Below are 12240 nucleotides of genomic sequence, written 5' to 3' on the forward strand. Positions count from 1 at the left end.
TTATTTTGTCTTTTTGCTTGTTTCAGCTGTTTGGACAGAAAAGTGAAAACCAGCTCTGCGGTTGAACAAATGGGCCTTTCTCTTTTTGTTAAGAGTCCTTTCATTTTTTTCTGAAATAGAAAATAAAAATCTAATCGTTTTTGACACAGAAGAAGAGAAACGCGTTCACATCCTGCAGCAACACACTGAGGCCTGTTTGTGTGTGAATGCAAGCAGCTGAGGAAGGTAAAGTCTGTAAAGCAGGGAGATAACAGGTAAACACTCTGCTTTCTGACTCGCTCTCCCAGATATTCTGCTGCCTCAGGCTGCTGCTCCCACATTCGGAGTCAGCCGCCGCCGCCTTTCAGATCCTCCAACAAAGCAGAATGAAGTCAGCCCAGACCTGCCTGCGAACACAAATCCTCACACAGACATGGAAACATCTGCAGCTACCACCAAGAAACAGTCAGCAGGGCCGAGGAGATTCCTGAGCTGCAGCTGAAAAGCTGCTTTTATGTGAGGACAGGCACAGCAGGGGGTCAGAAAACCACCAGGAACAGCACCGCCGGGTCAGTCCGGTCCGGCGGTGCTTACAGGAGAACAGTTAGAGGTTTGAAGATTTAGGATAACTGTATTTCATTTTCTTCTTTAAGAAGTTCAGTTTATCACAAAGAGTCCAAATTATAATATACAGTAAAATTTAATCGGCTCTTACAGACGTTAAATAATTCATCATGTTCACTTTACTATTCTCAAAACTTTCTAAAGCTAAACGTTCACTTCAAAGTTTAGCTTGATGCTAAATATTCAGGTTACTAATTAAATATTATGGTTTAAACTGATAATTTAATTATCAAATTAATATTTACTTTGAAGCTAAATGTGGACAGCAGGGGGCAGTAGCTCGTTAACGCATCAGCTTTCAGATGCATATTTAACGACAGATCACCAATGAAGATTTATTTTTGCACCAAAATTGCCATCATACGTTAATAATTTTAGTGTCAAGTTGTACATAAATGGACACAGAAATTATATTTATTTCTATTTAGATGAATGTGGTTATTGTAACATCATAGCCTATATATTTTGAACCATGGAAATCATATATTTTCTTCATTTTGTGCTTCTCTGGTAGATATTTTTCAAAATGGCTGCCATGGTTGTAATGGAGAATATGTTTACAGTAAAATCAGCAGTTATTGTCAGTGGTGGGTATGGCTAACCAAACAGTCACCAACTGCTAATTCACTGAACAAGAATCTCAGTTACGGTAATCCTAAACTGCTAAATACATAAAAGAATTAGCAGAGGCTAACGCTACCCATTAAGATGCTAACCTTTCAGGCTTCCCCTCATTCTGGTTGGTGACCGGTGGGAGAAACAAACAGCAAACTCTCCAGTTTGTGATTTTGCTGCATATTATGACATTAAAAGGGCAAAATTCAGTATTTTTCAGGCACAAAGAAGCCCTTTAAAAACGACCTGATTGTGTTTTTAAATACATGAAATATGACTTGTAAATTTTTAACGCCTTGAAATTGGGCGTCTGCCTCTTTAAGACAGAGGTTCTGTCTGAAGCTCCGCCTCCAGGAAGTCATCCCAACATGACTGCTCTGAGCAGCAGCTCCTATAATGAACCCAGCAGGTATTTGCTAATTGCTGGTGGCTAGTCTGAAGGAGCTGAGTGCAGAGTTGGAACACTCAAGGTCTGTTTTTGTTGAGGAAATAACATACTAGGATGTAAAGCTCGAAAGATGTAATTTTACATGTTAAAGCCCCTTAAAAGTTGCATGAATAGGATGAATGTCGTCAAAATACGATGTGATAAAAATGAATCCAAAACATAAAGAGGGAAAGTTTTAAGGCAATAATTGGCTCAAAAATGGCGGCCATCTTGAAAGACGACTGAAATCCCAAAAGTCCGTGGCTAATGGAAAACACAGGCCCTGAAGGCTTAGCATGCTAATGCTAGTACTTTTCACAGTAAAACTCCTACCTTCTCTGCAGACTGAGCCGTGCCGAAGAAGATGGGGATGAAGGCCAGCCACACGATGCAGGTGGTGTACATGGTGAAGCCGATGGGCTTGGCCTCGTTAAAGTTCTCCGGGACGCCCCGGGTCTTGATGGCGTAAACAGTACACGTCACCATCAGCAAGATGCTGTATCCCAACGAGCAGATGATCTGCAGATCCGTGATGTCACATTTCAACACGCCCCGCGCCAGCTCGGGGTCAATGGTCCTCTGCTCGTCGAAGTCCACCACGGTGTTGGGCGGGTCCACCCCGAACCAGACCAGAACCCCCAGCAGCTGCACGGAGATGAGGCTGAAGGCGATGGCCAGCTGGGAGGTGGGGCTGATCAGCCGCGGCGCCGTCACAGACTTCTTGCCCTGCTCGAAGATGCGGTAGATGCGGTTGGTCTTGGTGAGCAGCGCGGCGTAGCTGATGCACATCCCCAGACCCAGGAAGACCCGCCGGAACGAGCACACGCCCACGTCCGGCTTGGCGATCATCAGGAAGGTGATGATGTAGCACAGGAATATTCCGGTCAGGAGGACGTAGCTCAGCTCCCGGCCCGACGCCCGGACGATCGGCGTGTCGTTGTAGCGCACGAAGGTCGCCATGACAAAGATGGTGGCGATGATGCCCAGCATGGCCAGGAACACGGGGATGACCGCCCAGGGCGAGTGCCACTCCAGCTTGATGATGGGTATGGGCCGGCAGGAGGTCCGGTTGGCGCCGGGCCGCATGTTGTAGGCGCAGAGCTTGCAGCTGAACTCGTCGGCCTGGAACTGGTATCCGTCGCAGGGCTCGCAGTGCCAGCAGCACGGCATGCCCTTCACCACCTTCTTCCTCTCGCCGGCCTCGCAGGGCAGGCTGCACACCGAGACCGGGACGTCCTGCTCCCCCCGGGGCCACCGCAGGTCCTCCATCTGCAGGCAACAGGAGGTCAGAGGTCACCACGACAGGGCTCTACATCAGTGGAGCGTCTGGAGGGAACTACAGGGAACCAATTCTAAGGTCAAATGTTCACAGCAGTAATTTGGGTTATTACAAGTCACCATGTTGTTCATTTATAGACAGTTTCAAACTAAATATTTCATTTGCAAGCTAAATATTAAGCCTAATAAATACTTAGTGAGCAGCTCTGAGCTAAATGTTCAGCTAATAAGCAGATTCACTCATTATGAAGTGGACTATCAAAATAAAAGCTGAGTCTTTGCTGCTGTGGATCCGTTGCTAAAACGGCTCGTCTGTTTCAGCTGAATGTTGGACAAAAAGAAAACAGATGACGTGGCGTAGGGGAAGCGCGACCCACGTTTGGAGGCTTGAGTCCTCGACACGGCCGTCTCGGGTTCGATTCCCAGAGCCGACGACATTTGCCGCATGTCTTCCCTTCCTCCTGTCAGCCTACTGCCATATGAGAGCCACAAAAACCCCTGGAGGGAAAATGACATGAGGCGAAGGAGGAGATTATAATTTGAAAGATTCAACTTTTATTTTGGTAGTCCACTTCCAGAAATCAACAAGTGAAATTGCATAATGTAAAAATATTTACTATGCACTAGCTAAATATTTAGTTTGACAGTAAATGTTTAGCTTCAAACTAAATAGTTAGCATGAAGTTAAATATTAAACTTGCTAACTAAATATTTATAAATGAGCCCAAATTATTGCTAATTTGACTCAAAATGGCACAAGATCGTTTTTATGACACAAACTGGAGACATATTTCATTCCTGAAGCCAAAAGAGAACAGGTAGACCCAGAAGGTCGTCTGTCCGTCCAGCAGCGGCTTCAGAACCGCAGCCGGACTGACCTCAGGAATTCAGCCGTCTGTTTCTGCTGATCTGATCTCGACTTGCCGTCTCAGGTCCAGAGTCCAACATGCTCCCTCGTCTCTGCAGGCTCAGGGTTGTGAACTCTGTACGTCTGAGAGGAAGTGAGACGTGAAGCTGCTCCGGGTCAGGCCAGAATCAGCAGAACCGCCTGCAGCCTGCTGGGATGTTTCACCGCTTTTCTGTGAAAATCTGCATTACTGTCGTTTTTTGCGTCTCCTTCCTGAGAGAACCGTGAAACTGATGATGATCCATGTAAACGAACCATAATTTATGGTGAAGAGCGTTTATATCTCGGTCTGTCATTAAATATGCGTCTGAAAGGTTCTTGTACGGAGCACCGAGAAGGCCAAAAAGGTGTGAAACTTCCTAGAATTGCTCTGCTTTCAGTGAGAGTTTTTCTGTTTCAAACTTTTATTCTTGCCTTTCGGGGCAGTTGGACAGACTTGGCCACAATTTTTATACTTTTCTCTTTATTTAATTTACCTCTGGGATCAATAAAGTAATTTTGAATTGAATTAAACAAAGGGAGCAGCTGAGACACACCACCAGTGAATTACAGGTTGCTTTCATCCAATTAGATTACTCCATGGATGCAAACAACCAATCAGCCAACGAGTCAAAAGCAGAAACTCGGATTTCAGAAAAACAATCCTGGGACCATTTCGTATTGAGCTCTTTGTGATGACGTCATTTCTTGTGGACTCATCCTCTGCTCCACTGGTCGATGCAGAAACGATCCGTCGTTTCAGGAAGTTTGCAGCAGTTTCTCCGCGCCGCCTGCGGGGGGCGCCACCCGCGCCAATCGGCAGTCGTCTGGCATCAGAGATAGAATCTGGAGAGGCGGATGGGAAGCATCGACCGTCCAGAGATCCAGGTCAGATTCCCTTAACCAGGCATCAGACCGGCGATCAGAGAGACGCCGGCGCCTCCCAGCCCGTCTCCATCTCCAACAGATTGTACTGAGATAAGGGCGGTTCTGATCCATGAGAATTACATCTCCCAAACAGAAAGCCGATGAGAAACGTTAATATTCCTGTTTTTATTCTCAGAACGGCTTAAAGAGAAAAAACAGAGAGAAACCAGCTTTTCTCTGAACTGGTTCCGAGTCCTGCAGAACCAGAACCGCTCAGCCGGACCTGTTAGAAATCAGCATCATCTGCAGTCATCACTGGGCGGCGGAAACATCTAGGAACAAGCAAAGTTTCTGATTTTTATTCTCTGTAGGAAAAAATGTTTTGCACCTTTACTGTGTTGAAAGAAAAGCATTTAGTTTTCAGATTCTTTTGTGTCCGACTGAGTAAATGTATCTGGATCGGGTTCCCTTCCCGGGGATCGGGTTCCCTTCCTGTGGATCGGTCTTCACATCCCGTGGATCGGGTTCACATCCCGTGGATCGGGTTCCCTTCCCGGGGATCGGGTTCCCTTCCCGTGGATCGGGTTCACATCCCGTGGAGGTCTGCGGGGAGTAAAGTTGCCCTGTGGTTGTCAAAGTCCAGGTTGCTCTGATAGGAACCACCTGCTGCTGGTGCTCTTTGTCTTCCTTCCACTCAACTTTCTCCACTATGCTGGACAGAGCAGCCAGTTTCCTGTCCTGTCGGGCCAGCGGTCCGGAGCCCAAGAGAACAGAACATTCTGTGAAAATCCTGTTCATTGATCCAATGAAACGTTTTAATCTCAGCAGCTGAATTATTAAACCAGAATGAGCAGAAATGAAACCATGAATCTGATTTTATGAACCGGATTGTTTTCTCAGTTTGGTTATAATCTTAGTTTCTGTCCGTTTCTGTGGAGGTGTCGGGTTTTCGGGTCGCTGGGCCGGTCCCGCTCAGAACCTGGAGCATCAGTCTCTGTTGGTTCTGTTTAACGGAGTGGATCGTTTGTGGGTTAATGTTCAGATGTTCCGGCATAAATCAGAAACCAGCTGAGCCAGAAAATTAAACTCTGATGAAGGTTCCTGAACTCAAAGTGAGGTTCTGGACGGGTTCCAGGCTGAACGGGTCGACAGGGAGCCATCCAGACAATCAGAAAGGAACAGAAATTATTCAGGTTTTCATCTCAGTCATGAGAGAAAAATTCAATTTTATAAGAAAATATCTTCAGCATGTTATTCACTCACTTATAGAGACCAGTTTAAAACTAAACATTTAATTAATGTGGAAAATAAAGGCTTAAAATGATCTAAAATAAAATCTCACTGTTCAGTTTGAAGCTAAATATGTAGCATTAAACTAAATATTAGCTGGCTAATTTTAGCTCAAAGCTAAGTAGGAGCAAAAGAATAAGTTACAACAGCAAATTAAAATGAATATGAACTAAATTAACTAGACACTTAACTAGAAGATGAATATTTAGTTTGTAGCAAAATATTTAACAGCCGTTCAGGAGCTAATTATTTAGCTCGTTAATTAAATATTTAGTTTGAAACTGGGACTTTTATGAATGAGTAACTATGACTTTAAAAATGTGACCCCTATTTTTTAATGACAGCCAGCTGGTTCTGGACCTACAGAAACCCATCAGAACCAGAGGCTGAGCCACAGAGACTCATCAGAACCAGAGGCTGAGCCACAGAAACCCATCAGAACCAGAGGCTGAGCCACAGAGACTCATCAGAACCAGAGGCTGAGCCACAGAGACCCTTCAGAACCAGAGGCTGAGCAACAGAGACCCATCAGAACCAGAGGCTGAGCCACAGAGACCCATCAGAACCAGAGGCTGAGCCACAGAGACCCTTCAGAACCAGAGGCTGAGCCACAGAGACTCATCAGAACCAGAGGCTGAGCCACAGAGACCCATCAGAACCAGAGGCTGAGCCACAGAGACCCATCAGAACCAGAGGCTGAGCAACAGAGACCCATCAGAACCAGAGGCTGAGCCACAGAGACTCATCAGAACCAGAGGCTGAGCCACAGAGACTCATCAGAACCAGAGGCTGAGCCACAGAGACTCATCAGAACCAGAGGCTGAGCCACAGAGACCCATCAGAACCAGAGGCTGAGCCACAGAGACCCTTCAGAACCAGAGGCTGAGCCACAGAGACCCTTCAGAACCAGAGGCTGAGCCACAGAGACCCATCAGAACCAGAGGCTGAGCCACAGAGACCCATCAGAACCAGAGGCTGAGCCACAGAGACCCATCAGAACCAGAGGCTGAGCCACAGAGACCCATCAGAACCAGAGGCTGAGCCACAGAGACCCATCAGAACCAGAGGCTGAGCCACAGAGACCCATCAGAACCAGAGGCTGAGCCACAGAGACTCATCAGAACCAGAGGCTGAGCCACAGAGACCAATCAGAACCAGAGGCTGAGCCACAGAGACCCATCAGAACCAGAGGCTGAGCCACAGAGACCCATCAGAACCAGAGGCTGAGCCACAGAGACCCTTCAGAACCAGAGGCTGAGCCACAGAGACCCTTCAGAACCAGAGGCTGAGCCACAGAGACCCATCAGAACCAGAGGCTGAGCCACAGAGACCCATCAGAACCAGAGGCTGAGCCACAGAGACCCATCAGAACCAGAGGCTGAGCCACAGAGACCCATCAGAACCAGAGGCTGAGCCACAGAGACCCATCAGAACCAGAGGCTGAGCCACAGAGACCCATCAGAACCAGAGGCTGAGCCACAGAGACTCATCAGAACCAGAGGCTGAGCCACAGAGACCCATCAGAACCAGAGGCTGAGCCACAGAGACCCATCAGAACCAGAGGCTGAGCCACAGAGACCCATCAGAACCAGAGGCTGAGCCACAGAGACCCATCAGAACCAGAGGCTGAGCCACAGAGACTCATCAGAACCAGAGGCTGAGCCACAGAGACCCATCAGAACCAGAGGCTGAGCCACAGAGACTCATCAGAACCAGAGGCTGAGCCACAGAGACCCATCAGAACCAGAGGCTGAGCCACAGAGACCCATCAGAACCAGAAGATGAACATTCCTCTGAATGTTTCCATGGCGGCAGAGCATCAGGATAACGGATCCTGACGTCTCCGTCTGTTAACAGCCGGTTCAAACTGAGGTTAGCCCGGTTACTGCGGCGTGGCGATCCATCAGGCTCCTCCTAACGACTCGGCCCGTCTGCAGGGAGCGCCGCAGCCAGACACCCAGGAGTTATGAGGACGGGGAAGGCGGCCATCATGGGACGCTTAACGTCAACGAGGCTGCAGCTGGAGCGGCGCCGCCGTTCAGAATTATTTACAGACGGGAAAGAGCAGAGGCATGGCTCTGCATGCAGAGCAGGACAGGACCCGTCCGGCGCCAGCTGGGGACGGAGGGACCGTCCGGCACGCGGTGGACAAGGTGAAAGACAGGGGGACAGGTGAGACTAAAACAGATCAGACAGATCAGGTTCTAAAACCAGACATTGTGGGATCCAGTCCTGGTTTGGGACACAAAGAGACAAAATAAAGTGGGACAGATGACGGCTGTCCGTGTCCTGCTGGCCCGACGGAAAATTTTTTGTTTGTTCTAAAAATAAAAAAAAAATAAAAAAAGTTTTGCAGCTCAACCAGAAACCAAAAAATATTCCTGGATTCCTCGGATCATTTCAGGATTCTGTTTTCCTTCCTCCAGGTTCTTCAGCGGTTCTGTTCAGTGACCCGGTCCATTTGTCCACTGCTAGTATTGCTAAACGCAATCCTTCAGTAAGCTAGCTGACCACCAGAGGGCGATCTGAGAAGCCACCCGACTCTGGTCAGAACCAGAATCCGGTCAGAACCAGACTGGGTCAGATCCCGGTCAGAACCAGAATTGGGTCAGATCCCGGTCAGGACCAGAACCAGTATTAGACTCACATTGAGCTGCAGCGTCTCGGTCCACTGTCCCACCGCTCTGTATCCCGACCCGGTTCCGTTGCTCCGCTGGTACTGGAACAGGTCGTAGCGACCCGGAGCGTCGCCATTTCTGTTGAATGTCACCGATGTGCCGGCACTTCCTGTGGAGGGAGAACAGGGTCAAAGGTCATATTCACCTGCACTCTGATTGGCTGATTCAGCCAGGAAGAAACGACACATGGACACATGAGGGATGAATGTTGGGTTGGGTTTTTCAGCAACCCAAGAGCTTCCTGTTTGTTACATTTGATAAATATGTCAGAGTTTAATAATGTGAAAACCATTTCCTGGTTATTTAGTCGATGCAGCATAAAAACCACATTATGGTTTATGGTTTCAGCAGATTGAAGTTCAGCCCTCTGGGAAAAGATGGCCGCCGTCCTCGTGCAGGAGGAACTCAGGACTTCGCTGCTCATCATGACATGCAGGATCTTCAGAGGAGTCGTTGTTTCTGATAACCGGTGAAGGACGCCGGGTCTCTCTGCTGTCCTTTGGCTTCTGTTTACGATAATCCGGAGCGTCTTTCTGCCGCCGCAGTGATTTCCCTCGGAAATCCTTAACAAGACGAAACATCGAGCTTTCAAGTGCAGGTGGAGATTTAACCACTGCAGATCAAACAGAGAGCGGCGGCGGCCTCGTTATGGGCAGCGCCGTCTCAGGGAGGTGATGGAGGCCCTGCTGTCATAACGCCATGTTTCATTTGCGTTTTGGAGCAACTCTGGAGGCCAGAAAAAAGCAACTCAGCAGAATTAACTGGCTCATAAAGTTCTTGCAGATTCTCTGACTCGGGTCCGCCCGCAGCCGACTCGGGTGAGGAGAGATGTGACCTAATCGACCTCTGACCTCTGATCCTCCAAACCTCGGTCTGGTCAGTTTGAATGTGAGCACCAATCAGAGTGTAGACCACTCCAAAAGCAGGAAGTGGACTACAGCGCAGGGCATTCTGGGTAAATCCAACCAATGCTAACATGTTAGCTTACCGTTAGCAGCAGAAATGGCTCCTGGTCTTCAGCCAAAGACTAAAGAGAAATCACTAAACTCTGACGCGTCCACCTTGTTTCATCTGGTGAAACAGGAAGTTGCTCTCAGTGTGTTCAGAGGTTTTAGTGTCGTTTCCTTCAGTGATTGTTGGTGCAGCGCCCCCACAGGCCAGGAGGAGAACAGGCTGGTTGGACTCAGAACCACAGCAGCTGGAGGTGGAGCAAATGATGGAGTTCTAATACAATCGATTCTACCATCCAGTCTCATTATGACCCTTTCAACTGAACTCATTAGTTTCCATCCTGCTGTCTGACTCCACAGTTTCAGTCTGGATCTGATCTATTTATCCCCCAGCTGTGAGAAACTGTGATAATGGAAGATTTCACAATGAGTCACGTTTTCCTTCAGTGTGTTTATGATGCGGAGCTGCCTGGGTGTTTGTCATTCTGACGCCCTGCAGCCCGGCTTTACGGGCCGCTCAAGGCCGGTGGCCCACTCACCGTTGAAGCCGACGCTGCGGATGTACTTGAGCAGTTTCTTCCCGCCGGCCAGCTCCATCTCTGGGCAGATGCCCGACACGTCAGGACACAGGTCCCGCTGCATGTTGTGCAGCGCGTGCGCCATGGCGTACACGGCGTCGATCACAAACTGCACCTTGCCCTCCTGCTCGTACTTGGAGTGGATGCCGATTCGTTCCTGACCTGAAACAGAGAGCAGACGAGAAAATGAGCCAGAGGGAAGATCGGCTTCCTCTGGTCCCGCAGCCAGACAGGAAACGGGACTTTAACTGAAATTTTATAAACCAGGCCTGTTTAGGCCTCCATATCTCTCACCCTTCACAAGTATTACAACAACTAAATATTTAGTTTTACAAAATTATTAAGTTCAAACTAAGTATGAAGTGAGCAAGCTAACTCCAAGATAATATTTAGCTTCAAACTAAAAAAGCTTCAAAATAAATATTTAGTTTAAATATTGAGCAAAGAGCTAAAGTTTCAGCTATATGCTAATTCAGTTACCAGTAACTGATTTATCTGTGAGCTAGCTAATTATGTAGTTAGCACACAGATAAACGTTTGTGTTCAAGCTAAATTTAGTTAATTAAATTAAAGTTTAATTAAAAATATAGTTTAACTAAATGTTTTGATAACTAAACATTTAGCAAAGAGATAAATGTCCAGCTGGTCTCAGGTGTCTCAGCTGGTCTCAGGTGTCTCTCAGCTGGTCTCAGGTGTCTCTCAGCTGGTCTCAGGTGTCTCTCAGCTGGTCTCAGGTGTCTCTCAGCTGGTCTCAGGTGTCTCTCAGCTGGTCTCAGGTGTCTCAGCTGGTCTCAGCAGGATTTCCCTCCTTGCTGCTTCTCCTCAGAGCCGATCCGAATCCCTCCAGGCTCCATGTTTTGCTGCCTGCAGCTGAATGTTTTCTCTCCTCTCTCAGTGAGCGCCCCTTATCTGTCCTTCATCCAGGCGTCCCCCAGACGCGGCGGATAATGTTATCGGGACGGCAGAGCGGCTGTAAACAGCTGGCGTCCGCCGCCATGACGACAGGCTGCAGCAGCAGCAGGACAACGGGCGCAGGAACGACCAGCTGCATGTGTCCACTCTGACCGTCCAAGCCTTAGTCCTTTTTCAATGCAGGTTCGATTCCCACCCTGGTGACCGGTTCTGTCAGGCCAGATCCAGGTTTAGCAGGGCATGAAGGATCCTGGGTTTGTTCTGCGGGTTCTGGACCGGATGGTCCGACTGCTCCGTCCCAGAGAACAAACTGTTTCAGGGAAAAGAGACTCTGACAATAAATTATACGGAGCAAATGAATCAGAGGCTCCAGAGTTCATATTGTCCAGAATCAATCAGTCAGAGACGGAAATTAGAGCCAATAACGGAGGAGGGAAAATGAGCCCACAAGATAAAATGTTCCTGTGTCTTCGATCAATAGTCCAAACAGAACCGGCTCATTAGCGATCGGGCCGGCTCTCGCTGCGTCACTAAATGCAGCGCTTCATAGATCAGAGAGCAGCTGCTGTTGTCCATCGCCACGGCGATGCAGTCTGTCTGAACCGACCCAGACCAGGAGAACCAAAAATTCATCTGTCAGCCGTTAAACGCTGCGTCTTTGTCATGTGGAGCAGGGCTGAGCAGTTACTATCTTCCCTCCGGGATGAGTTCCAATCAGACCAGAAGGAATTTGAACTTTTCTGTGATTTAAAGGTTTCAGGAGAATCTGGAGAACATCATTACAGTGTAGCACCGGTATCAGTTCTAGGCTCTAAGGAGTGGGGACCAAGAATGACATCACCAGAGACCGCTGCTTTAAGTGAAACAGGCCAGCAATTTACTGAATGCGAAACACACACATAAGATGTGATACATAAACAAACAAAAAATAATTTCTCTGCAGGTTCTTAATAAGGAGGAGAATAACAATGACAGGGGACAAAAAAATAATCATTCAAGAGTATATCACTCTTTCTTTTTGCCCTTTAGTTTACCTAGTTTATTTTAATAAGACTAATCTAACTTAATCGATCTCCGTTCTCCTAGGTTATTTTAGACAGACTAATTTGACTTAGTCTGTCAAATAAGATTGCACCTATTTTAGGATTCCCATTTT

The 12240-nt window shown here is 47.8% G+C and overlaps 1 protein-coding gene across 2 annotated transcripts in view; it reads right to left on the reverse strand.

The window, feature by feature from the left end:
- LOC129355142 (metabotropic glutamate receptor 7-like) overlaps window positions 1–12240 on the reverse strand; it is a 56958-nt gene that overhangs the window by 10375 nt on the left and 34343 nt on the right. For both annotated transcript variants that reach the window (XM_055024692.1, XM_055024691.1), the window contains 3 exons: window positions 10134–10334; window positions 8614–8753; window positions 1979–2914 (listed from right to left, as the gene is read on the reverse strand). In XM_055024692.1, coding sequence (XP_054880667.1) covers window positions 1979–2914; window positions 8614–8753; window positions 10134–10334 — 1277 coding nt within the window. The remainder of the gene's footprint in view (window positions 1–1978; window positions 2915–8613; window positions 8754–10133; window positions 10335–12240) is intronic.

The sequence above is a fragment of the Poeciliopsis prolifica genome, unplaced genomic scaffold, assembly GCF_027474105.1.
Source record: "Poeciliopsis prolifica strain line A6 unplaced genomic scaffold, Auburn_PproV2 SCAFFOLD125, whole genome shotgun sequence".
Classification (NCBI taxonomy): Eukaryota; Metazoa; Chordata; class Actinopteri; order Cyprinodontiformes; family Poeciliidae; genus Poeciliopsis; species Poeciliopsis prolifica.